The sequence below is a fragment of the Pantherophis guttatus genome, chromosome 2 (assembly GCF_059756535.1).
Source record: "Pantherophis guttatus breed Tessera chromosome 2, ASM5975653v1, whole genome shotgun sequence".
Lineage (NCBI taxonomy): Eukaryota > Metazoa > Chordata > Lepidosauria > Squamata > Colubridae > Pantherophis > Pantherophis guttatus.
In genome coordinates, this window is record NC_142064.1 from 267,772,113 (window position 1) to 267,799,197 (window position 27,085).

Below are 27,085 nucleotides of genomic sequence, written 5' to 3' on the forward strand. Positions count from 1 at the left end.
TGCATTCATAAATTGCCTTTCTAGTGCAAACCAGAACACGGTGAATCCCTAATCCTGCTTGTGGTTTTTGCCAAGTCCAAATACTCAAAGGTCTTCTCTGCATGTAGAAATATTTCTTTTTTTTTTTCAATTTTTATTTATAAATACAAACTAAACAGAACAATAAGACGTACAAAACATAAAAACATGTAAACACCAAATTCAATACATGTCCAGTTTATCGCAACTGTAATATACATTTTTCTTTGTATTTTGACTCTTCCTTGTTTGGTCATTTCTTTTTATCTATCTACAATTGTCCTTTATTGACCTATGTCTGTACTTTGTTTTCATCTTTCTATATTTGGTCATTTTGTTTATTTCCTATTACTTCATCTCTTTTCTATCTTTCAACCAACTATACCACTTTTCCCATACTAAGTAATAATCATGTTCTTCCCTGTTTTGTAGTTCCTTGGTGTGAGCCAGGCTAAGATTCAATATTGAGATAAAACTCAAATATTAGAAATCCAAATCTTTGGTCAAGACAGGAGTGCCTCTTCCGTGCCAAGGTGCTGAGATGACAAACGGTATTTGACGTAGGTTCAGAATTGTAAAAGGGCAAACTGACCCTAAACAGATACATCCTGTTGTTTAATGTTTATTACACCCCAAATGTCATGTAGATTCTAGAGAAGAAATACTGCTTCCCTTACTGTCCTCTTTACTGCTCGTGAGGCGCCTTTGAGCCCCTTATCTCCTTTTATTATGTCTTGAGCTCCGGAGCTGAGAACCTGAGCCTGTGGGAAAAGGGCTGTTATGTCTTTCCTAGAAACAGATGAAAGGGTAACTTCTACGTGTGAAATGTCGCACTCTTCATAATAACTTTGCCTTTATACTATATAAATATCTGGTCAAAATCAGCCATCTTTGTTCAGACCCTTCGCTGTCTTTGAACTGTTTGAACCTTGCGCAATAAACTCTTTCCTGCATTGAAGAGCTTGACCTAGTCCGTCATTTTTCCTATATCAGCTGGCGACCGAGGCAGGACTAGGTGCAAGGCGATATTTCGCTGAGGGCCGTTCGACCCCTTGGGACCATCGGGAAGTCGCTCCTGAACATTCTCCAGGTGCCACGGGGATAAAATCTCCGGGAGACAGCAGCGATAGCCCTATGGGACCGACGGAGCTCTGATCGAGTCCAAGAACCCTGCGGTGCAGGAAAGGTGGTCTGAACAAATTCCTGGCCAGGAAGCTACGGAGTGGGAGCGTTTTTAAGTGAGTATATTGTAAAAGAATTGTACCTGCCTCATTTGAAGGCAGAAGGACGGACTTGATCACTCCCTCGGACTCGGGGTGGCTACCCTAACGAAGTCTGTGTCAGGTTGTGTGGGTGGTTAAGCCGTCGCATTTCTCGCTAGTGACCGTGAGTTTCTGGGGCTACGAGTCGACGGCAGTGTGATAGAATGGGTGGGGTTCAGATCGTGCCAAATACTGGCATGCATGTTAAAAGTTTTTGACAAGTATTTTAGCAACCCTTCCTATCCGAAAGGATCAAAGGATCGATTAAAATTCTTATGCAGACCACAAAGGGAGGCGGGCTAACCCCTCCCCCCTCAGGGATGGTTAAGGGAAGGAACAGTGGATAAGTTGTGGGGAGTGATTGTAGTGAATCAGGATAAATATCCTGATCAATTTTAATATCCTGATCAATGGGTGAGAGCCCTGTTGAAAAAAGCTGAGGATTTATTGCAATGTTGGGCTGAAATAGTCGGGTTATGTGTATCTGAGCAGGCAGGAAAAGTAAGGGGGCTGCTGGAGGGAGCGGAGGAGGAAATCAGAGGCATATGAGTGATCCTGGCCTGAAGTCAAAAGTCAAGGGGAGTCATTCTCCTAGAGGTAGCAGTCAGAGTGAGGGAGAGGGAGATGATGATTTGGAGGCTGTGGGGGCTGTAGGTGGAGAAGAAAGAGCAGGAGGCAGGGATGAATAAAAAGGCTGGTTTGTTGGCAGGGGCACTGTGAAGTGGGATGCAAGGGGGTTTTTCTCTCCCCCCCTTCCTTTGGAGGGGAGAAACAGGAAAAGAGATGCTTTTTATTCCTTTAAAACTTTTTTTCTCCTTTCTCTCACCCCCCCACCCCTCCTCCTCTTTCTGTGAAGCCTCTTTCATTAACATATGAAAGCTTTGCAGATACATTCTCCTTTCTGCTCTGAATACATTTTGATTTTATTTTTATTTTTTCTTTTCTGGAAATTTTTGGAGGTTTAACAACGCTTAATTAAACCTGTACTCAAAATCCTGTTGTTCCGCCAGGCTGGGTTAGCAACATAATTTTACATTGGAGGTTTTAAATTTCTGGGGTTTTAAATTGAGCCGAATCCATTTAATATTTTTAATTATTTTAAATTGGTGTTTGTCTTGTTTTTTTTAAACAAAATTGGCTGTACACTGCCCTGAGTCCTTCGGGAGAAGGGTGGTATAGAAATAAAATTATTTGGGAAAAGGAATTACTTGGGAAAAGGAATGCCCAAGACAGATGGTGAGAAGTAGAGGGATGAGAAGAGCGGATTTTGGGTCACAGCTGCGTGGGCAGCTCTCTGGGAGAAGGGGAGAACGAGGACAGAGGAGAGGTTTGAGTAGAAGGTTGGACAGACAAGTTCAGGTTGAGGTTTTGGTAGAGGATTTGGAGAGGGCGCAGGGCAGCTGAAAGCGGAAAGTATTGGATTGGCAGACATGACTTGGTCAGATTGAGGGGGACCAGGCTTGGAAGAACCCCCGCCTGAGCCATTAGTTACAATGAAAATAGGGGGTCAGTACAGAACGTTTCTGGTAAATATGGGAGCAGGAAGATCAGTTGTAAATAAGCAGATTGCAGCCCCCCGGATCCCATAAAATTCAGGTCCAGGGGGTATCAGGGCAAGCCATGGGGCGGCAGGTCTTGAAACCAGAGATGTGTGATTTTAAGGAAGCTGAAATCCAGCATGAATTCTTGTATATCCCTGAATGCCCTATTTCCTTGTTAGGCAGGGATCTGCTGAGTAAATTAGGGGCAACAATTTCTTTTGATGAAGATAGTCAGAGAATGACCATAAGGCATTCCCTGGAGGAGATTTGGAGGTTGATGATAGGGAGACAGGTTGAAGAGAGAGAAGGAGGAGAAGTGGAGGTTGTTTGATGTGCCTGAGGATAACCTGCCGGGTTTTGCAGCTCACCACCCTCCAGTGGTGATGGAACTAAAACCTGGAGTGGCGTCTGTGAGTATAAGGCAGCGTCCCGTTTCTTGAACCGTCTTTGAACTGTTTGAACCTTGCGCAATAAACTCTTTCTTGCATTGAAGAGCTTGACCTAGTCCGTCATTTTTCCTATAACAGGTGAGTCTATCTAATTCCGCACATTCCATAATTTTATTAATTACTTTATCTGGTGTTGGTATATCACTACTCTTCCAATGTTGTGCGTATAGTATTCGTGCTGCTGTTCTCATGTGTATGATTAAGTATGTTATTTCTTTTTCGTAGTGTCCATTCACTATACCTAGTAGGAAAGTTTCTGGTCTTAGTTCTATCTTTTGGCATGTTATTTCCTCTAATTGTATTTTGATCCTTTGCCAATATTGTTTCGCCATTGGGCAGGTCCACCACATATGATAATAGGTGCCTTTGTGGTGTTTGCATTTCCAACATGTTGGTGGCGTGCCGGGGAACATTGTTGCCAATCTGGCTGGTGGCAAGTGCCACCTATAAAACATTTTGTAGAGATTTTCTTTATAGGGTACAGACATTGTCAATTTATAATTTATTTTCCATAGTTTTTCCCATTTGTCTAATTGAATACTATAACCGAAATTTTTTGCCCAAATTATCATATTTTCTTTCACTACCTCTTCTTCTAATTTATATCCTCGTAAGTAATTATAGATTTTTTTTAATCAATTTGTCCTGTGTCCCTTGCAAAATTTTGTCTAATTCGGTTTGACCATTTTGGAATTCAAATTGAGCCGAATCTTTATTGTATCTTGATTTTATTTGTGCATACGGCCACCAGTCAATGTCTGTACCCATCTCTTTTAGTTCTTGCCTCGTTCTTAGTTCCCCCCGGATATTTAACAGATCTTTATAAGTTTTCGTTTTATTATAGTCCATGGCATTTGGATAGATCTGGGCTTCCATCGTTGACAACCATTCCGGGATTTTGTTATAATGTGCCTTTTTAATACTCTGCCATGTTTGGTATAGCGCATGTCTGATTGTATGACTCTGAAAGTATTCATGTTTTTTGTCTGTGCCCTCCCATAGGAAGGCATGCCATCCTCGCTGAAGATCGAATCCTTCCAAATTTAATAGTCTATGGTTTTTGAGTTCCATCCACTCCTTGATCCAAATTAATACAGATGCTTTGTAATAGATTTCCCAATCGGACAGTGCCAGTCCTCCTCTCTCTTTTGAGTCTTGTAGGTGCTTTAATTTAATTCTTGCCTTCTTCCCTTGCCATATGTAGTCTGCAATTAGTTGCCTTTCTAGTGCAAACCAGAACACGGTGAATCCCTAATCCTGCTTGTGGTTTTTGCCAAGTCCAAATACTCAAAGGTCTTCTCTGCATGTAGAAATATTTCTAATTGTTTTTATTATATGGTTTCAAATATCAAACACAACTATGATGTTATTCTTCAAGTATCTTTTAGATAAAAAAAAAAGCACAACTTTTATTAGAGGTTATCTGAAACCTCTTCTTGTTGCCTCAATACTTCTGTTGGGCTAAGTATCAGGGCTGAGCCCCTTCTCTGGCTTACAAAATATAAAACCTCATATAAAAACAATAAAACTCTTCTTTTATTCTTTTATTAAAGAAGAGTCATATAATAAATTAATATAATAAAATAACCCCCTACCATGGTGACAGCACCTCACATGAGCCACTTAATGTGCTCCATCCCACTCTGGGTTCCCACTGGCAGAACCAGGTTTTCAGCTCCTTCTGGGAGAGCCCTAGAGTGGGGGCCATTCAAATCTTTGGGGGATGATGTTACACAGAGAGGGGGCCCCCACAGAGAAGGCCCTTCTGGGTCCCACCAGGTGTATCTCCCTGGGGGATAGGACCTGCACCATTCCCTGCTTGCCCACTCTGATGGGTCGGGTAGATGTGACTGGCAAGGGATGGTCTCTCAGATAACCTGGTCCCAAGCCATGAAGGGCTTAAAAGGTGACAACCAACACCTTGAATTGCACCCGGAAGCAAATCGGCAGCCAATGCAGCTCCTGCAGGAGAGGTAATGCATGTGCACAATGGTATTTGCACAAAACCATATGGACCGCTGCATTTTGCACCAATGCAAAATGAGCTTCTGGATGCTCTTCAATGGCTGTAGGTCAGTAGGTCAAGCAGCAGCACACTGCCGTGGCACATGCGCTGTGGGTCTTGCCTGCTTACTTCATCTTTGGCTCGGATTTGGATGAGATAATCTCACCTAGAGAGGACGGCATCTTGAGAGGGGGGTGAATAAGTTATCCAATCAGAACCCTGTTACTGTGCTACCTTTTATCTGCTTGTGTAAAACTGTATAAAAATAAAGCTCTCGGGGAGACCGGGAGAGACATCTTAGAGACATTTTGGAAAACATCTTGAAACAGAGCAAAAGCCTGGACCTCTGATTTACAACAAATGGCAGCCCCATATAGAGCTCGTTGAAATAGTCAAGACGGGAAGTGACTAGGGCATGAATGACTTAGTAGGGATTTTAGCTTCAGGAAAGGGCGTAACTTGTGCACAACCCACAGTTGTGCAAAGGCCCTCCTGGTCACGACTGCCACCTGCTCCTTAAGCAGGAGTCATGTGTCCAGGAGAATCCCCAAATTACACATAGGGTCTGTGGGGTAGTGCCACCCTATCCAAGACCAGATGTGGCAATTCTCCCTGAGCCAACAAACCCCAAACCCAGAGCCACCCAGTCTTGCCATGGTTTAGTTTCAACCCATTGCTCCCCATCCAGCCCCTAAAAGCTTCCAGGCACAGCAAGAGGGAATAGCACTTAGACTTCTATACCGCTTCATAGTGCTTTACAGCCCTCTAAGCCGTTTACAGAGTCAGCATATTGCCCACAACAATCTGGGTCCTCATTTTACCTACCTCAGAAGGATGGAAGGCTGAGTCAACCTTGAGCCTGGAGAGATTTGAGATTTGAACTGCCAAATTGCGGGCAGCCAGCACTCTGCAGAAGTAGCCTGCAGTACTGCATTCTAACCACTGTGCCACTAGAGCTTGATAGAGTTTAGTTAGTTTCTCACTCGCTCGCTTGCACTCTGCGACATTAGGGATACTCAGAAGAATAAGAGTGAAAGAGCTTTAGTTTATTGATAACCAAAACAAACCTAATAAAATATGAAATTAAGAACAACTTCAGAAAATAACTTGAGTTTTTCCTGATAGATACATACAGAGGTGAGGAGAACTGGATCTGGGATGTGTGGATCTTCGTATTTGCAAATCATGGACACTTACCTGGTGAAAGGCCTGTTATTATGTGAGAAACTCGTCACATATATCAATGTATCCTGTTTGGAAAAATCTTCAGGATGAAGAATCTCTCTCACAAAATAAGCCAGAATGAGGGGAAGCCCATGAAATGCATGTTCAAAAAAACCTTTTACAAGCATTTTTTGCCTTTCTATGGTATGACAAAGATTAGGGGAAAAAACTAAATTTCATTTAAATAAACTTAAATAAATGGGCTAGAAAGAATGGAGGCAGAATGAAAAGTTAAAGCCATTCTTTTAAAATTGTTTCTTCACCACAATTTCCCTCCCTCCCTCCTTTCTTTCATTAATTAGAGCTAAATCTCTTTTTTCTTGCACTGTCCACTTCCAGATCCAGACTAATCTTTTCAAACCAGTAAAATCATCTTTACATTTGACTAGAAAAAATATTCTTTTACTCCAAAGATCTTAAGGTTCCTACTCAAATTTCCTGAGGTGTATTGCCTATTCAACAACCAAAATAAAACTATTCATCTCTCTCTTTTTTTTTTGCCTCGTAGTATTTGAGATTTATATTCATTTTTCAGTATTTGCTTTCCTTCATTTTGTGATTCCACTTTTTCTCTAGCCACATATGAGACTTTATTCTCCCAATCTTAATTTCTCCATCATGGTGGCTTGTTTTGAGGTAAAAAAATTTAAAGGCCCACAAGTTTGAGCTTTCACTCCATTTTCGAGCTTTTCTTTTAATGCTTTGTTTTCATTGGGATGTATGGTTATTCTCAGTATTACAGGCTGCCTTTAGTGTTTCCTTGGCTAAGCAGAGGCATGAATTTAGAATGGCAGCTGTAATAATTGAACTCACTAAAGAAAAATCAATACAAATCTCAAATTTCCTCAACCTTTCACTTTCCTCCCTGTGTCTCTGCCAGCCCCCTGATCTCCCCTCACTTCAAGGCTGAGTTTGCCATCCGCCACAAGACACAAGCTGGGTTTCATAGAGAGACTTTTCTTCCTCGTCTTTTGACCGCCCTGCCATTTCTGACAGGATTTTCCTCATTTTTGAGGCCTTCTCTTGGGAATCCCTGGAGACCCTTCAGAGAAGCTCCTCTTCAGGAACGGGATTTTTGAGTCTCCACAGAGATTTTCTCAATCTTCACAAGATCACAGACGGTTCTTAGAGGTTAAAAAGATGGAAAATCTAGAAACTGATGCTTGCTGGAGAGGCCACTTCCTTTCTAGATAGGCAATCTTAGAGGGAACCTTTCCTTCAAATTTAATGCCCACCATCCCAGATACGCGTGGAACATGACGTCCTGCGCCTTTGTAGGGTCTTCATGCAATGCTCACAGGATCCTCTAGGGGGCGGCCTCGAAGAGCGGTGCAGCTCCCTCCCTCCCTCCTCGCTTACGAGAGAACTGAGCATGCGCCGGTCTCTTTCCCAAGTCGAGAGGGGTGCGAGACTCCCGAGGCTGGAAAGGTTCTCCAGTGCCCGGAGGAGCCTTTCAGGGAAGGGAAGAGGCTGCAGGGAAGACTTGGACTTGGAGGTCCAGACGTGAGTGGGGGGTTCAGTGACTGGGTGGGTGGGTGACTTTTCTCCCGCGCTGGACGCTCACATTCCTCGGGCTCGGAGTCGTGGAAAGGGGGAGGGGGAGCCATTGGCCCCATGTTCCCCTGCCGTCCCTGTGCATGCAAGGGCCAGGCAGGGGAGAAAGCAAAGCTTCGCGCCCTTCCATTTGCCCCCAGGGGGAAAAAAAACAGGGTCGCAGAAAAGAGGATTTACAATCCATTTCGACGGGAAGAGCTTTGCATGGAGGGAGAGGAGGAGAGGTCGTCTCTGCAAAACAGAGATTGGTGCCTCCAAGTCAGTCGTGACTCCCGGACAGTTTCCTGCATATTTCATGGCCCCGTTTTCTGAAGGGGTTTTCCTCCCTTCCCCTTTTTATAAGGGCCGAGAGAAGCGAGCTGAGTGAGTCCCTCCTGCTGGCTTTGCATGCAAGGCTTCAACTCCGTGTGTAAGGAGTTGGGTGCAAGGGGTGCAAGGACTTGTTCTTAACTATGCAGCCATTGAAATGCTATTAAACTGTCTTTTAAATTATATTGTATTAAATTATGATTAGCCAGAGAGACCATTTGGCTCAGTGATGAAAGCACAAGGCTTTGAAACCAGGATGTCAGTGCGTTATTTTATTTACCAGCTGAGCTTCATCATTTCTGGACTATCAGACTTTCCGTACCTTGCCAAGAATTGTTATCAAAAGCTACTACGCATGTCCATCCACCCACATTCCTTCACACACTTTTTTTCCTTTGTTCTCTTGCCATGGGTCCCGGTTGCTGGAAAGCAGCTGGCCCGAACTATTTCAAAATGTAGCAATTATCTTTCTTAGTTAGTGAGGTGTTTTATTTTCTTTATAACAAATAAATGAGTTTTATTAGAGAACTTTTCTTCGGGTTTTCTTTTCAGAATATTGCAACTTGGATAAAGCCTCGATCCATCCTCTAATCAGGGTGATTTGTCCCAGAGCCAATTATGGGATTAATCAATGCCCTGACACAGGAGATTAACTTGTCTTGAGCCCATCCCAGTTCTCAGCCCAATCTACTTCACAGGGCTGTTGTTGGGGGGAAAACAGTAAGAAGGAGCATTATGTATAATTTCTGCCTAGGGTAATTTATAGAAGTAATCCAGAAGACATAAGAATAAAAACTAAATTTTTAATAGAAACTAGGAAGTAGAAATCAAATACTCATTTAAATGTATTTTCCAATATTTTGATAGACATTGATCCTGAAGGCAAATTTTCCAATATGTAGAGAGAGCAAGCTGGCTAATAAGATTTCCCCTCAAACCTTGGTGGGTTCATACAAATTTCTTTACTTAATCTTCCCTCCCCTCCCCTCCTCCCCATTTTTCCATCTCAGATACATCAAAAAAAAATTTCTGGTTGTTCGGGAATATTACAAATCTTGTCTGGGAAGAGAGAGCTGAATGGCCTTGGAAAATTTGGCCAGACCTCTTGTGACTAGAAAGACCAACGGAGATCCATGGGTGCATTTTGGAGCTTTTTTAGAGACCAGAGAGACGATGGAGGGACAACACCCAGCAGATGCAGAAGTTAGAAAAGGCCCTCCAGCTGCTCAGCCTTGGAGCTGTGGGAAGAATGGAGCAAGTCCTGGGCAGAAGAGCCACGAAGAGGCATCCAATAGTTCAGAGGTCCAATGTTGTCACTTCACAAAAGTGCAGTTTCAGGAGGGGAGCCGTCCGCGAGATGTTTGCACTCAGCTTCACTACTTTTGTCGTCAGTGGCTGCAACCAGAAAAACACACCAAGGCTCAGATGCTGGACCTGGTGCTCCTGCAACAATTCCTGGCTGTCCTTCCCCCAGAGATGGGAAAATGGGTGCGGGAGTGTGGAGCAGAGACCAGTTCCCAGGCGGTGTCCCTGGCTGAAGGCTTCTTGCTGACTCAGGAGGAGGAAAACATGCAGGAAGAGTTGCAGGTGGGAGAATGGAATCATGGCAGCTCTAAAGAGGATCTCTCTGAAGTTGTCAATTCCTTTCTGGCAGATTTTTCTGGGATTATTAATTCCTAAGGGCATCTGTTCTATTCTTCTAGAGGATGTATTTGGGGCAATTCTTCTGTTCTCTTTCGAGTTTCAGCAATGGACATTGAGGCCTGCTAGTTTGAAAATGCAGTATGATAATTTTTATCTGTGTACTTTTCCTTTTTTTCTTGTGTCACATCATGTCCAGAAATGCACGGAAGCTGTGACTGAGTATCCCAAGAACAGGAAAAGTTCATTCAAATGTTCTCAAGAGCTGCTGTTCATGGAGACCTTACACAAAGATCAAACTCAGGACACCACTCCAGGTAACAAGCTCTTACTGTGAGAGTTCAATATTTAGCCGATTCTTTTGCTCTGCTTTATTGGAGTGTCTCTCTTTAAGAAATCTGCTTCCAGTATTTTTCTCTTTCTCACAGAGAGTAGAAAGCTGTCCTTGGAGTTTTTAGAATCACCTCTTTCTGTTGAAGTTGAAGGATTAGCTGAACCGCTACTTCAGGTAAGGAGAAGAAACATAAGAAAAGGTCCATGAATCTTGGATAGATTTGATTTTGTTCTAGAGTTCAATGTATAAAATTGTTGTTTCTAAGCAATATGAATTTGACATCAGGTCACTGAACATTCACACTCTCCGTTTTGAGGGGATCCTTTGTGAGATGCCTTTTCCACCTCTCCTTCTTCATTTTCAGATTTCATTGACCAGACTGTTGTTAGCATCGGGGCTCTTCCTTCTGTCTCCCAGGGTTGTTCACACACAACATTATAAAGAAAATATTCTTTTTTTGCCTTTTGAAAAGCATCTTTGGGACTACCGTGACCTGGTGATTGAGAATCTCCATAGACATATAGAGTTCTATTACAAGCTCTTCCAACTTCTTCATGAAGGTGTGGAGTTGGGGTACGTTGGTCCCTCAATGGATAAAATGAGCCATTGGAAAACATGTCAGCTGGGTTTTGCCAGTATTTTGCTCTTCCCATCCTAGGAAGAATGGGAGTCACTGACAAGTAGTAGATTTAAGACCCAACTGTCAATTGACCAAGAATATTTTTGCCTATACCATAAGGCATTCCAAACACTTCCAGCTTGATCAAATATGATTTAGTTGTGCCATCAGCCAAAAGCGGTGAGATCTTATTCTTAATACTGCAGAAAATACCCATTTTATTCACTAGATCTCTTTCCTAGAATTGGTGGAAGAAAATTATTTCATTATTCTTGGAATTATCTGTTAATAAGGAAACTTGTGTCCTTGTTCAGGATGTTGTGTCTTTTGAGGAAGTGGCCGTGTATTTCTCCAAGGAGGAGTGGTCTCAACTGGATCCTGACCAAAGAGAACTCCACAGAGAAGTCATGCTGGAGAATTCCAGGAATCTGGCTTACCTGGGTAAGAATTCCTTTCTGTGCTCAGGAATGTAGAGAAGGGGCTTGAATGTTATTTCTGGGGAAAAAAATCATTTCTATACAATGCATTCAGAAAGCATTCTGACTTTGTAGAATTTTGTTACGCTGTAGCGTGATTCAACAGTTGTTGAAAGGGGTTATTTTGTGTTTTATGAGCAGAAAGCATTTTTTTAAAGAAAACAATTTCTTTTCTTTTTTTCTTAAGTGTTAAAAAAGCATGATGCTATTTTTTTATCAAAACAAATAAGATGAAATATTTTTCAGCAATTACATTGCTGAAAAATATTTATACATGGGATAAAACAGTAAAGCACCAAGTGAGTCAAAATTATCTTCTCCATAGACACAACCTGCAGATTTCCAGTTTTTCTTTGAATAAATTTCCTTCTTCCATAAAATCAGTTTGGTCAAAGGGTTAAGACACCAGGGTAGAAACTGGGTGACTGTGAGTGAGTACTTGTTCTGCCTTAGGCATGAATGCTGGCTGGGCGACTTTGGGCCAAAACTCTCTCCAATCCATTTCACAGGGTTGTTGTATGGAAAACAGCAGGAAGAAAAAATTTTGGTTTGTCTGCTGCCTTTATTTACAAAAAATAAAGGAAGGATATGGAATGCATTCAGAATGTATTCAGACTCCCTTCACTTTTATCAATTTTGTTATGCTACTGCTTGATTCTATATTTGTTGAAATTCATTTTTTTCTCCTTATTGGTACCCAAGAATGACAAAGTATTTTTTTTTTTTAATATCTGTTACTTTATTAGTTTCTAGCCCGGTGTCTTAACCTTTTGACCAAACTGACTTTATGGAAGAAGGAAATATATTGAAAGAAAAACAGCATAGCCTGGCTTTTTACATAAAGTAAATTGTTTGTTTTTTCAAAAAGCATTCTGCTCATGAAATACAAAATACTCATTTCATAAAAGATATTAGGAAGACTCTGAGGAAGAGGCTGAATGGACAGAGCAAGATCCTGGCTACCAAGATTCGTTATTCCCTCCTGAACCTGGTCACTGTGTTCCCGATGGCCCTGAGCTGCTATAACGAAGACCAGATGACCTCTGAGAGGCATGTTCCCTTCTTAGAGATATGCCCACTTGTGTACTGGAATTGGCTTTAGCCTAAATTGAGGGTAGGGAGGTATTGCCATCCAGAAATTCCCTCTGACTTTCAAAAATTCTGCTCTGTAGACAAGTGGAGATGAGACTTTTATTGAAGTTGGGAAGTGCTGGGTATGTTGCTGCCCTATTATGACACAGTTTCCAGTGCACTTTGGGAGTTTTTGGCAGCATGGAATTGTCCCATATGAAAGATTAAATCAGGGCTGTGATCCAATCCTATTATATGGGGATCATTTCACTTGGAAATGGGTCTTTGCTATTATCTTTGTTTGGACTCTTCATGTTTGCCAACAAAACAGCTGAAATACATTGACGATTCAGAAGAAAAGTTTTGCTTGTTCTCCTATTCTTGGTACAGTTTTCATTTTTCTTTTTCAAGGCTGTAATAGAGAAGACAATAAGAATTGCAAGGAGGAACGCCAAGCGATCCATTCAAAAGGGAGGAAAAGGAAATTTGTAGATCAGATGAAACCAAAGAGTGATGAAACAAAGCAATCACAAAGTGGAGTTAAGAAAGGCCTTCCTCAGGTCAGTTGGCTTCCTAACCATACAGCGATCAATAAGAGAGAAAGACCATATAAATCCATGGAGTGTACAAAGAGGTTCAATATATCCGATAATCTCTTTTCTCATGAAAATACACATTCAGAAGGGAAACGATTTACCTGCATGGAGTGTGGAAAGTCCTTTAATCGTAGCAGTCATCTTAATTCCCACCAGAGGATCCACAAAGGAGAACGAACGTATAAATGCATTGAGTGTGGAAAGAGCTTCTGTTATTCTGAGTCCCTTATAATCCATCAAAGGATCCACACAGGAGAAAGACCTTATAAATGCATTGAGTGTGGAAAGACCTTTACTTGTAGCAGTAATCTTTATTACCACAAGAAGATCCACGCAGGAGAGAAGCCTTATAAATGCATGGATTGCGGAAAGGCCTTTTATTTAAGCAGTCATCTTAATTCCCACAAGAGGATCCACAAAAGAGAACAAACGTATAAATGCATGCAGTGTGGAAAGACCTTCTGTTATTCTGAGTCCCTTATAATCCATCAAAGGATCCACACAGGAGAAAGACCTTATAAATGCATGGAGTGTGGAAAGGGATTTACTTTAAGCAAGCACCTTAAATCCCACAAGAGGATCCACACAGGAGAAAGACCTTATAAATGCATGGAGTGTGGAAAGACCTTTACTTGTAGCAGCAGTCTTAATTCCCACAAGAGGATCCACACAGGAGAAAGACCTTATAAATGCATGGAGTGTGGAAAGACCTTTACTTGTAGCAGCAGTCTTAATTTCCACAAGAGGATCCACACAGGAGAAAGACCTTATAAATGTAGTGAGTGTGGAAAGACATTTACTTGTAGCGGTAACCTTGATTCCCACAAGAGGAGCCACACAGGAGAAAGACCTTATAAATGCATGGAGTGTGGAAAGACCTTTACTGCTATGAGTAGACTTAATTCCCACAAGAGGATCCACAAAAGAGAACAAACGTATAAATGCATTGAGTGTGGAAAGAGCTTCTGTTATTCTGAGTCCCTTATAATCCATCAAAGGATCCACACAGGAGAGAGACCTTATGAATGCATGGAGTGTGGAAAGACCTTTACTGCTATGAGTAGACTTAACTCCCACAAGAGGATCCACAAAAGAGAACAAACGTATAAATGCATTGAGTGTGGAAAGACCTTCTGTTATTCTGAGTCCCTTATAATCCATCAAAGGATCCACACAGGAGAGAGACCTTATGAATGCATTGAGTGTGGAAAGACCTTTACTGCTATGAGTAGACTTAATTCCCACAAGAGGATCCACAAAAGAGAACAAACGTATAAATGCATTGAGTGTGGAAAGAGCTTCTGTTATTCTGAGTCCCTTATAATCCATCAAAGGATCCACACAGGAGAAAGACCTTATAAATGCATGGAATGTGGAAAGGGATTTACTTGTAGCAGCAGTCTTAATTTCCACAAGAGGATCCACACAGGAGAGAAGCCTTATAAATGTAGTGAGTGTGGAAAGACATTTACTCGTAGCCATTACCTTAATTCCCACAAGAGGATCCACACAGGAGAAAGACCTTATAAATGTACTGAGTGTGGAAAGACATTTACTTGTAGCGGTAACCTTGATTCCCACAAGAGGAGCCACACAGGAGAAAGACCTTATAAATGCATGGAGTGTGGAAAGACCTTTACTTATAGCAGTCATCTTCATCGCCACAAGAGGATCCACACAGGAGAAAGACCTTATAAATGCATGGAGTGTGGAAAGAGCTTTACTTATAGCAGTTATCTTCATCGCCACAAGAGGAGCCACACAGGAGAAAGACCTTATAAATGCATGGAGTGTGGAAAGAGCTTTACTTATAGCGGTCATCTTCATCGCCACAAGAGGATCCACACAAGATAGAAGTCAAATAAAGATCTGCAGTGTGGAGAGGGCTTTTTGTGAGCTTCTTTTTTCTCCAAGTAGTTCTCGTCATATGACTGCAATTGAGGCCAAAATTTCTGTTGCTAAGCGAGACAGTTATTGCGTTTTGTGCCATTTGACGACTTTTCTTGCCACATTTGTTAAGTGACTCACAATAGTTGTTAAGTTAGTAATACTGTTATGAAATGAATCTGGCTTCCCCATTGGATTTGCTTGTTAGAAGCTCACAAAAGGTGATCACATGATCCAGGGACTCTGCAAATGTCATAAATCTGTTGCCAAGCATCTGACGTTTGATCAGGTGACCTTGGGGATGTTGCAAAAGTGTGAAAAATGGTCATAAGTCACTTTTTTCCATGCTGCTGTAACTTTGAACAATCACTAAATGAACTGTAGTAAATCGACGACTACCTATAGTTGTCTAAAATCTCATACAAGTACCATTTGAGTAATTTAATTTTTAAGTCCTTTTATAGTCATTTTTTGAGTGTATTGTGAGCCGCCCTGGGTCTTCGGAGAGAGGCGGCATATAAATTGAATAAATGAAATAAAAATAAATAAATAATTCAAATAAATTGTTTACCTTCTTAGATATGCATTCATAAATTGCCTTTCTAGTGCAAACCAGAACACGGCGAATCCCTAATCCTGCTTGTGGTTTTTGCCAAGTCCAAATACTCAAAGGTCTTCTCTGCATGTAGAAATATTTCTAATTGTTTTTCATTATATTGTTTCAAATATCAAACACAACTATAACTTTATTCTTCAAGTATCTTTTAGATAAAAAAAAAGCACAACTTTTAGTAGTGGTTATCGGAAACCTCTTGTTGTTGCCTCAATACTTCTGTTGAGTTAAGTATCAGGGCTGAGCCCCTTCTCTGACTGTTTTCGGCTTACAAAATATAAAACCTCATATAAAAACAATAAAACTCTTCTTTTATTCTTTTATTGAAGAAGAGTCATATAATAAATTCATATAATAAAATAACCCCCTACCATGGTGACAGCATCTCACATGAGCCACTTAATGTGCTCCATCCCGCTCTGGGTTCCCAGTGGCAGAACCAGGTTTTCAGCTCCTCCTGGGAGAGTCCTAGAGTGGGGGCCATTCAAATCTTTGGGGGATGATGTTACACAGAGAGGGGGCCCCCACAGAGAAGGCCGTTCTGGGTCCCACCAGGTGTATCTCCCTGGGGGATAGGACCTGCACCATTCCCTGCTTGCCCACTCTGATGGGTCGGGTAGATGTGACTGGCAAGGGATGGTCTCTCAGATAACCTGGTCCCAAGCCATGAAGGGCTTTAAAGGTGACAACCAACACCTTGAATTGCACCCGGAAGCAAATCGGCAGCCAATGCAGCTCCCGCAGGAAAGGTAATGCATGTGCACAATGGGATTTGCACAAAACCATATGGACCGCTGCATTTTGCACCAATGCAAAAAAGCTCTTAAGGTTCCTACTCAAATTTCCTGAGGTGTATTGCCTATTCAACAACCAAAATAAAACTTCATCTCTCTCTCTTTTTTTTTCGCCTCGTAGTATTTGAGATTTATATTTATTTTTCAGTATTTGCTTTCCTTCATTTTGTGATTCCACTTTTTCTCTAGTCACATATGAGACTTTATTCTCCCAATCTTAATTTCTCCATCATGGCGGCTTGTTTTGAGGTAAAAAAATTTAAAGGTCCACAACTTTGAGCTTTCACTCCATTTTGGAACTTTTCTTTTAATGCTTCATTTTCATTGGGATCTATGGTTATTCTCAGTATTACAGGCTGCCTTTAGTGTTTCCTTGGCTAAGCAGAGGCATGAATTTGGAAAGGAAGCTGTAATAATTGAACTCACTGAAAACTCACTAAGAAAAAATCAATACAAATCTCAATTTTCCTCAACCTGTTGCTTTCCTCCCTGTACCTCTGCCAGCCCCCTGATCTCCCCACACTTCAAGGCTGAGTTTGCCATCCGCCACAATGACCGCCCTGCCATTTCTGACAGGATTTTGCTCATTTTTGAGGCCTCCTCCTGGGAATCCCTGGAGACCGTTCAGAGAAGCTGTTCTACAGGAAAGGGATTTTTGAGTCTCCACAAGAGATTTTCTCAATCTTCACAAGATCACAGACGGTTCTTAGAGGTTAAAAAGAGGGAAAATCTAGAAACTGATGCTTGCTGGAGAGGCCACTTCCTTTCTAGATAGGCAATCTTAGAGGGAACCTTTCCTTCAAATTTAATGCCCATCATCCCAGACCCGTATGGAACATGACGTCCGGAGCCCTTGCAGGGTCTTCTCGCAATGCACACAGGATCCTCTAGGGGGCGACCTCGAAGAGCGGCTTACGAGAGAACTGAGCATGCGCCGGTCTCTTTCCCAAGTCGAGAGGGGTGCGAGACTCCCGAGGCTTGAAAGGTTCTCCAGTACCCGGAGGAGCCTTTCAGGGAAGGGAAGAGGCTGCAGGGAAGACTTGGACTTGGAGGTACAGACGTGAGTGGGGGGTTCAGTCACTGGGTGGGTGGGTGACTTTTCTCCCGCGCTGGACGCTCACATTCCTCGGGCTCGGAGTCGTGGAAAGGGGGAGGGGGAGCCATTGGCCCCATGTTCCCCTGCCGTCCCTGTGCATGCAAGGACCAGGCAGGGGAGAAAGCAAAGCTTCGCGCCCTTCCATTTGCCCCCAGGGGAAAAAAAAACAGGGTCGCAGAAAAGAGGATTTACAATCCATTTCGACGGGAAGAGCTTTGCATGGAGGGAGAGGAGGAGGAGAAGTGTTTGCAAAACAGAGCTTTGTGCCTCCAAGTCAGTCGTGACTCCTGGACAGTTTCCTGCATATTTCGTGGCCCCGTTTTCCGAAGGGGCTTCCCTCCCTCCCCCTTCTTAGGCCGAGAGAAGCGAGCGGTCGGAGTCCCTCCTGCTGGCTTTGCATGCAAGGCTTCAACTCCGTGTGTAAGGAGTTGGGTGCAAGGGGTGCAAGGACTTGTTCTTAACTATGCAGCCATAGAAATGCTATTAAACTGTCTTTTAAATTATATTGTATTAAATTATGATTAGCCAGAGAGACCATTTGGCTCAGTGATGAAAGCACAAGGCTTTGAAACCAGGATGTCAGTGCGTTATTTTATTTACCAGCTGAGCTTCATCATTTCTGGACTATCAGACTTTCCATACCTTGCCAAGAATTGTTATCAAAAGCTACTACGCATGTCCATCCACCCACATTCCTTCACACACTTTTTTTCCTTTGTTCTCTTGCCACGGGTGCCCGTTGCTGGAAAGCAGCTGGCCCGAACTATTTCAAAAGGTAGCAATTCTCTTTCTTAGTTAGTGAGGTGTTTTATTTTCTTTATAACAAATAAATGAGTTTTATTAGAGAACTTTTCTTCAGGTTTTCTTTTCAGAATATTGCAACTTGGATAAAGCCTCGATCCATCCTCTAATCAGGGTGATTTGTCCCAGAGCCAATTATGGGATTAATCAATGCCCTGACACAGGAGATTAACTTCTAGTCCAACCTTTGGCATGAAAGTCTTGAGGCCATCCCACTTCTCAGCCCAATCTACTTCACAGGGCTGTTGTTGGGGGGAAAACAGTAAGAAGGAGCATTATGTATAATTTCTGCCTAGGGTAATTTATAGAAGTAATCCAGAAGACATAAGAATAAAAACTAAATTTTTAATAGAAACTAGGAAGTAGAAATCAAATACTCATTTAAATGTATTTTCCAATATTTTGATAGACATTGATCCTGAAGGGTTCAAGGCAAATTTCCCCAGATGTAGAGAGAGCAAGCTGGCTAATAAGATTTCCCCTCAAACCTTGGTGGGTTCATACAAATTTCTTTACTTAATCTTCCCTCCCCTCCTCCCCATTTTTCCATCTCAGATACATCAAAAAAAAAATTCTGGTTCTTCGGGAATCTTACAAATCTTGTCTGGGAAGAGAGAGCTGAATGGCCTTGGAAAATTTGGCCAGACCTCTTGTGAACAGAAAGACCAACGGAGACCCGTGGGTGCATTTTGGAGCTTTTTTAGAGACCAGAGAGAAGATGGAGGGACAACACCCAGCAGATACAGAAGTTAGAAAAGGCCCTCCAGCTGCTCAGCCTTGGAGCTGTGGGAAGAATGGGGCAAGTCCTGGGCAGAAGAGCCACGAAGAGGCATCCAACACTTCAGGGGTCCAATGCTGTCACTTCACAAAAGTGCAGTTTCAGGAGGGGAGCCGTCCCCGAGATGTTTGCACTCAGCTTCACTACCTTTGTCATCAGTGGCTGCAACCAGAAAAACACACCAAGGCTCAGATGCTGGACCTGGTGCTCCTGGAACAATTCCTGGCTGTCCTTCCCCCAGAGGTGGCAAGATGGGTGCGGGAGTGTGGAGCAGAGACCAGTTCCCAGGCGGTGTCCCTGGCTGAAGGCTTCTTGCTGACTCAGGAGGAGGAAAACATGCAGGAAGAGTTGCAGGTGGGAGAATGTAATCATGGCGGCTCCAAAGAGGATCTCTCTGAAGTTGTCAATTCCTTTCTGGCAGAATTTTCTGGGATTATTAATTCCTAAGGGCATCTGTTCTATTCTTCTAGAGCAGTGGTCCCCAACCTTTTTATCGCCGCGGCCCGCTGAGTGCGCGCAGGGGTGGGGCCACGGCCCAGGAGCCTTTGCGCAGGCCCATTGCGCACGGCCCAGGAGCCTTTGCGCAGGCCCATTGCGCACGGCCCAGGAGCCTTTGCGCAGACCCATTGCGCACGGCCCAGGAGCCTTTGCGCTGAAGCGTTCCTGTCCCCCGGCCGCTGTGCGGCCAGGTGCCAGGTACTTCACGGCCCGGCACCGGTCCACGGACCGGGGGTTGGGGACCACTGTTCTAGAGGATGTATTTGGGGCAATTCTTCTGTTCTCTTTCGAGTTTCAGCAATGGACATTGAGGCCTGCTAGTTTGAAAATGCAGTATGATAATTTTTATCTGTGTACTTTTCCTTTTTTTCTTGTGTCACATCATATCCAGAAATGCACGGAAGCTGTGACTGAGTATCCCAAGAACAGGAAAAGTTCATTCAAATGTTCTCAAGAGCTGCTGTTCATGGAGACCTTACACAAAGATCAAACTCAGGACACCACTCCAGGTAACAAGCTCTTACTGTGAGAGTTCAATATTTAGCCGATTCTTTTGCTCTGCTTTATTGGAGTGTCTCTCTTTAAGAAATCTGCTTCCAGTATTTTTCTCTTTCTCCCAGAGAGTAGAAAGCTGTCCTTGGAGTTTTTAGAATCACCTCTTTCTGATGAAGTTGAAGGATTAGCTGAACCGCTACTTCAGGTAAGGAGAAGAAACATAGGAAAAGGTCCATGAATCTTGGATAGATTTTATTTTGTTCTAGAGTTCAATGTACGAAATTGTTGTTTCTAAGCAATATGAATTTGACATCAGGTCACTGAACATTCACACTCTCCGTTTTGAGGGGATCCTTTGTGAGTCGCTTTCTCCACCCCTCCTGCTTCACCATCAGATTTCAATGTATGGGTTATTCTCACACACCATTACAAAAAAAAAATCCTTTTGTGCTTTTGAAAAGCGTCTTTGGGACAATCATGATTTGCTGATTGAGAATCTCCATAGACATATAGAGTTCTATTACAACCTCTTCCAACTCCTTCATGAAGGTTTGGAGTTGGGGTACGTTGGTCCCTCAATGGATAAAATGAGCCATTGGAAAACATGTCAGCTGGGTTTTGCCAGTATTTCTCTCTGCCTATCCTAGGAAGAATGGGAGTCACTGACAAGTAGTGAATTTAAGATCCAACTGTCAATTGACCAAGAATATTTTAGTTGCCTATACCTTAAGGCATTCCAAACACTTCCAGCTTGATCAAACATGATTTAGTTGTGCCATCAGCCAAAAGCGGTGAGATTTTATTCTTAATACTGCAGAAGATGCCCATTTTATTCACTAGATCTCTTTCCTAGAATTGGTGAAAGAAAATTATCTCATTATTCTTGGAATTATCTGTTACTAAGGAAACTTGTGTCCTTGTTCAGGATGTTGTGTCTTTTGAGGAAGTGGCCGTGTATTTCTCCAAGGAGGAGTGGTCTCAACTGGATGCTGACCAAAGAGAACTCCACAGAGAAGTCATGCTGGAGAATTCCAGGAATCTCTCTTCTCTGGGTAAGAATCCCTTTCTCTGCTCAGAATTTTGTTATGCTGTAGCATGATTCAACAGTTGTTGAAAGGGGTTATTTTGTGTTTTATGAGCAGAAAGCATTTTTTTAAAGGAAACAATTTCTTTTCTTTTTTTTCTTAAGTGTTAAAAAAGCATGATGCTATTTTTTTTATCAAAACAAATAAGATGAAATATTTTTCAGCAATTACAGATCATTCTGGGATAAAACAGTAAAGCACCAAGTGAGTCAAAATTATCTTCTCCATCATGGAACATAGACACAACCTGCAGATTTCCAGTTTTTCTTTGAATAAATTTCCTCCTTCCATAAAATCAGTTTGGTCAAAGGGTTAAGACACCAGGGTAGAAACTGGGTGACTGTGAGTGAGTACTTGTTCTGCCTTAGGCATGAGTGCTGGCTGGGTGACTTTGGGCCAAAACTCTCTCCAATCCATTTCACAGGATTGTTGTATGGAAAACAGCAGGAAGAAAGAATTTTGGTTTGTCTGCTGCCTTTATGTACAAAAAATAAAGGATATGGAATGTATTCAGACTCCCTTCACTTTTTTTTTTATTTACACTTTATTGATTTTTTTACATACATAAAATATAATAACAATTCTGTTTGACATCGGTTTCGCAGTGTTTGTACATAAATATATGAAAAATATCTGGTGTCATTTATACTATACATTTCTACTTAATTTCTACACCTTTTACTTCTTCCTTGATTCTATCATTTATCCATTCGTACCATCTTCCCCACACAGTATCATATTCTGAATTTTCATCATTATTTATCTCGTGCGTTAATTTAAAGACTCCCTTCACTTTTATCAATTTTGTTATGCTACTGCTTGATTCTATATTTGTTGAAATTCATTTTTTTCTCCTTATTGGTACCCAAGAATGACAAAGTAATTTTTTTTAAAATGTCTGTTACTTTATTAGTTTCTAGCCCGGTGTCTTAACCTTTTGACCAAACTGACTTTATGGAAGAAGGAAATATATTGAAGGAAAAACTGCATAGCCTGGCTTTTTACATAAAGTAAATTGTTTGTTTTTTTAAAAAGCATTCTGCTCATGAAATACAAAATACTCATTTCATAAAAGATATTAGGAAGACTCTGAGGAAGAGGCTGAATGGACAGAGCAAGATCCTGGCTACCAAGATTCGTTATTCCCTCCTGAACCTGGTCACTGTGTTCCCGATGGCCCTGAGCTGCTATAACGAAGACCAGATGACCTCTGAGAGGCATGTTCCCTTCTTAGAGATATGCCCACTTGTGTACTGGAATTGGCTTTAGCCTAAATTGAGGGTAGGGAGGTATTGCCATCCAGAAATTCCCTCTGACTTTCAAAAATTCTGCTCTGTAGACAAGTGGAGATGAGACTTTTATTGAAGTTGGGAAGTGCTGGGTATGTTGCTGCCCCATTATGACACAGTTTCCAATGCACTTTGGGAGTTTGTGGCAGCATGGAATTGTCCCATATGAAAGATTAAATCAGGGCTGTGATCCAATCCTATTATATGGGGATCATTTCACTTGGAAATGGGTCTTTGCTATTATCTTTGTTTGGACTCTTCATGTTTGCCAACAAAACAGCTGAAATACATTGACGATTCAGAAGAAAAGTTTTGCTTGTTCCCCTATTCTTGGTACAGTTTTCATTTTTCTTTTTCAAGGCTGTAATAGAGAAGACAATAAGAATTGCAAGGAGGAACACCAAGCGATCCATTCAAAAGGGAGGAAAAGGAAATTTGTAGATCAGATGAAACCAAAGAGTGATGAAACAAAGCAATCACAAAGTGGAGTTAAAAAAGGCCTTCCTCAGGTCAGTTGGCTTCCTAACCATACAGTGATCAATAAGAGAGAAAGACCATATAAATCCATGGAGTGTACAAAGAGGTTCAATATATCCGATAATCTCTTTTCTCATAAAAATACACATTCAGAAGGGAAACGATTTACCTGCATGGAGTGTGGAAAGTCCTTTAATCGTAGCAGTCATCTTAATTCCCACCAGAGGATCCACAAAGGAGAACGAACGTATAAATGCATTGAGTGTGGAAAGAGCTTCTGTTATTCTGAGTCCCTTATAATCCATCAAAGGATCCACACAGGAGAGAGACCTTATGAATGCATGGAGTGTGGAAAGGGATTTACTTGTAACAATAATCTTTATCACCACAAGAAGATCCACACAGGAGAGAAGCCTTATAAATGTAGTGAGTGTGGAAAGACATTTACTCGTAGCCATTACCTTAATTCCCACAAGAGGACCCACACAGGAGAAAGACCTTATAAATGTACTGAGTGTGGAAAGACGTTTACTTGTAGCGGTAACCTTGATTCCCACAAGAGGAGCCACACAGGAGAAAGACCTTATAAATGCATGGAGTGTGGAAAGAGCTTTACTTATAGCAGTCATCTTCATCGCCACAAGAGGAGCCACACAGGAGAAAGACCTTATAAATGCATGGAGTGTGGAAAGAGCTTTACTTATAGCAGTAACCTTGATTCCCACAAGAGGAGCCACACAGGAGAAAGACCTTATAAATGCATGGAGTGTGGAAAGGGATTTACTTGTAACAATAATCTTTATAACCACAAGAAGATCCACACAGGAGAGAAGCCTTATAAATGTAGTGAGTGTGGAAAGACATTTACTCGTAGCCATGACCTTAATTCCCACAAGAGGATCCACACAGGAGAAAGACCTTATAAATGCATGGAGTGTGGAAAGAGCTTTACTTGTAGCGGTCATCTTCATCGCCACAAGAGGAGCCACACAAGATAGAAGTCAAATAAAGGTCTGCAGTGTGGAGAGGGCTTTTTGTGAGCTTTTGTGAGCTTTTTTTTCCCAAGTAGTTCTCGTCATATGACTGCAATTGAGGCCAAAATTTCTGTTGCTAAGCGGGACAGTTATTGTGTTTTGCGCCATTTGACGACTTTTCTTGCCACATTTGTTAAGTGACTCACAATAGTTTTTATGTTAGTAATACTGTTATGAAGTGAATCTGGCTTCCCCATTGGATTTGCTTGTTAGAAGCTCACAAAAGGTGATCACATGATCCAGGGACTCTGCAACTGTCATAAATCAGTTGCCAAGCATCTGACGTTTGATCAGGTAACTTTGGGGATGTTGCTATGGCCATAAGCGTGAAAAATGGTCATAAGTCACTTTTTTCAATGCTGCTATAACTTTGAACAATCACTAAATGAACTGTAGTAAATCGACAACTACCTATAGTTGTCTAAAATCTCATACAAGTACCATTTGAGTAATTTAATTTTTAAGTTTTTTTATAGTGATTTTTTTAGTGTATTGTGAGCTGCCCTGGGTCTTCGGAAAGGGGCGGCATATAAATTGAATAAATAAAATAAAAATAAATAAATAATTCATATAAATTGTTTACCTTCTTAGATATGCATTCATAAATTGCCTTTCTAGTGCAAACCGGAACACGGTGAATCCCTAATCCTGCTTGTGGTTTTTGCCAAGTCCAAATACTCAAAGGTCTTCTCTGCATGTAGAAATATTTCTTTTTTTTTTTTTCAATTTTTATTTATAAATACAAACTAAACAGAACAATAAGACGTACAAAAGATAAAAACATGTAAACACCAAATTCAATACATGTCCAGTTTATCGCAACTGTAATATACATTTTTCTTTGTATTTTGACTCTTCCTTGTTTGGTCATTTCTTTTTATCTATCTACAATTGTCCTTTATTGACCTATGTCTGTACTTTGTTTTCATCTTTCTATATTTGGTCATTTTGTTTATTTCCTATTACTTCATCTCTTTTCTATCTTTCAACCAACTATACCACTTTTCCCATACTAAGTAATAATCATGTTCTTCCCTGTTTTGTAGTTCCTTGGTGTGAGCCAGGCTAAGATTCAATATTGAGATAAAACTCAAATATTAGAAATCCAAATCTTTGGTCAAGACAGAAGTGCCTCTTCCGTGCCAAGGTGCTGAGATGACAAACGGTATTTGACGTAGGTTCAGAATTGTAAAAGGGCAAACTGACCCTAAACAGATACATCCTGTTGTTTAATGTTTATTACACCCCAAATGTCATGTAGATTCTAGAGAAGAAATACTGCTTCCCTTACTGTCCTCTTTACTGCTCGTGAGGCGCCTTTGAGCCCCTTATCTCCTTTTATTATGTCTTGAGCTCCGGAGCTGAGAACCTGAGCCTGTGGGAAAAGGGCTGTTATGTCTTTCCTAGAAACAGATGAAAGGGTAACTTCTACGTGTGAAATGTCGCACTCTTCATAATAACTTTGCCTTTATACTGTATAAATATCTGGTCAAAATCAGCCATCTTTGTTCAGACCCTTCGCTGTCTTTGAACTGTTTGAACCTTGCGCAATAAACTCTTTCCTGCATTGAAGAGCTTGACCTAGTCCGTCATTTTTCCTATATCAGCTGGCGACCGAGGCAGGACTAGGTGCAAGGCGATATTTCGCTGAGGGCCGTTCGACCCCTTGGGACCATCGGGAAGTCGCTCCTGAACATTCTCCAGGTGCCATGGGGATAAAATCTCCGGGAGACAGCAGCGATAGCCCTATGGGACCGACGGAGCTCTGATCGAGTCCAAGAACCCTGCGGTGTAGGAAAGGTGGTCTGAACAAATTCCTGGCCAGGAAGCTACGGAGTGGGAGCGTTTTTAAGTGAGTATATTGTAAAAGAATTGTACCTGCCTCATTTGAAGGCAGAAGGACGGACTTGATCACTCCCTCGGACTCGGGGTGGCTACCCTAACGAAGTCTGTGTCAGGTTGTGTGGGTGGTTAAGCCGTCGCATTTCTCGCTAGTGACCGTGAGTTTCCGGGGCTACGAGTCGACGGCAGTGTGATAGAATGGTGGGGTTCAGATCGTGCCAAATACTGGCATGCATGTTAAAAGTTTTTGACAAGTATTTAGCAACCCTTCCTATCCGAAAGGATCAAAGGATCGATTAAAATTCTTATGCAGACCACAAAGGGAGGCGGGCTAACCCCTCCCCCCTCAGGGATGGTTAAGGGAAGGAACAGTGGATAAGTTGTGGGGAGTGATTGTAAATAAGCAGATTGCAGCCCCCCGGATCCCATAAAATTCAGGTCCAGGGGGTATCAGGGCAAGCCATGGGGCGGCAGGTCTTGAAACCAGAGATGTGTGATTTTAAGGAAGCTGAAATCCAGCATGAATTCTTGTATATCCCTGAATGCCCTATTTCCTTGTTAGGCAGGGATCTGCTGAGTAAATTAGGGGCAACAATTTCTTTTGATGAAGATAGTCAGAGAATGACCATAAGGCATTCCCTGGAGGAGATTTGGAGGTTGATGATAGGGAGACAGGTTGAAGAGAGAGAAGGAGGAGAAGTGGAGGTTGTTTGATGTGCCTGAGGATAACCTGCCGGGTTTTGCAGCTCACCACCCTCCAGTGGTGATGGAACTAAAACCTGGAGTGGCGTCTGTGAGTATAAGGCAGCGTCCCGTTTCTTGAACCGTCTTTGAACTGTTTGAACCTTGCGCAATAAACTCTTTCTTGCATTGAAGAGCTTGACCTAGTCCGTCATTTTTCCTATAACAGGTGAGTCTATCTAATTCCGCACATTCCATAATTTTATTAATTACTTTATCTGGTGTTGGTATATCACTACTCTTCCAATGTTGTGCGTATAGTATTCGTGCTGCTGTTCTCATGTGTATGATTAAGTATGTTATTTCTTTTTCGTAGTGTCCATTCACTATACCTAGTAGGAAGGTTTCTGGTCTTAGTTCTATCTTTTGGCATGTTATTTCCTCTAATTGTATTTTGATCCTTTGCCAATATTGTTTCGCCATTGGGCAGGTCCACCACATATGATAATAGGTGCCTTTGTGGTGTTTGCATTTCCAACATGTTGGTGGCGTGCCGGGGAACATTGTTGCCAATCTGGCTGGTGGCAAGTGCCACCTATAAAACATTTTGTAGAGA

The 27,085-nt window shown here is 41.9% G+C and overlaps 2 protein-coding genes across 6 annotated transcripts; both read left to right on the forward strand.

The window, feature by feature from the left end:
- The first annotated feature begins 1,166 nt into the window (after positions 1–1,166).
- LOC148115824 (uncharacterized) lies at positions 1,167–15,549 on the forward strand. Of its 3 annotated transcripts, none has more exons than XM_087884186.1 (6): positions 1,167–1,256; positions 9,373–9,949; positions 10,203–10,320; positions 10,432–10,511; positions 11,271–11,397; positions 12,915–15,549. In XM_087884186.1, exons 2-6 carry the CDS (start codon positions 9,440–9,442, stop codon positions 14,951–14,953), a joined length of 2,874 nt encoding a protein of 957 aa, XP_087740312.1. In that variant the 5' UTR covers positions 1,167–1,256; positions 9,373–9,439; the 3' UTR covers positions 14,954–15,549. The 3 variants fall into 3 exon arrangements, with proteins under 3 accessions (XP_087740312.1, XP_087740310.1, XP_087740311.1); XM_087884184.1 differs by lacking the exon at positions 1,167–1,256 and adding an exon at positions 7,872–8,002; XM_087884185.1 differs by lacking the exon at positions 1,167–1,256 and adding an exon at positions 7,911–7,994.
- Positions 7,882–26,663, forward strand: LOC148115825 (uncharacterized). 3 transcript variants are annotated; one of them, XM_087884265.1, is made up of 6 exons: positions 7,882–8,002; positions 18,846–19,422; positions 19,958–20,075; positions 20,187–20,266; positions 20,987–21,113; positions 22,796–26,663. In XM_087884265.1, the coding sequence occupies exons 2-6, from the start codon at positions 18,913–18,915 to the stop codon at positions 23,908–23,910; spliced, it is 1,950 nt and encodes a 649-aa protein (XP_087740391.1). In that variant the 5' UTR covers positions 7,882–8,002; positions 18,846–18,912; the 3' UTR covers positions 23,911–26,663. The 3 variants fall into 3 exon arrangements, with proteins under 3 accessions (XP_087740391.1, XP_087740392.1, XP_087740393.1); XM_087884266.1 differs by lacking the exon at positions 7,882–8,002 and adding an exon at positions 15,662–17,453; XM_087884267.1 differs by lacking the exon at positions 7,882–8,002 and adding an exon at positions 15,662–17,445.
- The last annotated feature ends 422 nt before the right edge of the window (positions 26,664–27,085 follow it).

What these genes read in the sequence shown, in the direction of transcription:
- LOC148115824 (XM_087884186.1), top strand. Translation starts at nt 9,440, where the DNA reads ATGGCCTTGGAAAATTTGGCCAGACCTCTTGTGACTAGAAAGACCAAC. An exon ending in ACATGCAGGAAGAGTTGCAG is followed by an intron (nt 9,950 to 10,202) that starts GTGGGAGAATGG and finishes CATCATGTCCAG; the next exon opens with AAATGCACGGAAGCTGTGAC. An exon ending in CAGGAATCTGGCTTACCTGG is followed by an intron (nt 11,398 to 12,914) that starts GTAAGAATTCCT and finishes TTCTTTTTCAAG; the next exon opens with GCTGTAATAGAGAAGACAAT.
- LOC148115825 (XM_087884265.1), top strand. Translation starts at nt 18,913, where the DNA reads ATGGCCTTGGAAAATTTGGCCAGACCTCTTGTGAACAGAAAGACCAAC. An exon ending in ACATGCAGGAAGAGTTGCAG is followed by an intron (nt 19,423 to 19,957) that starts GTGGGAGAATGT and finishes CATCATATCCAG; the next exon opens with AAATGCACGGAAGCTGTGAC. An exon ending in TAGCTGAACCGCTACTTCAG is followed by an intron (nt 20,267 to 20,986) that starts GTAAGGAGAAGA and finishes GTCCTTGTTCAG; the next exon opens with GATGTTGTGTCTTTTGAGGA.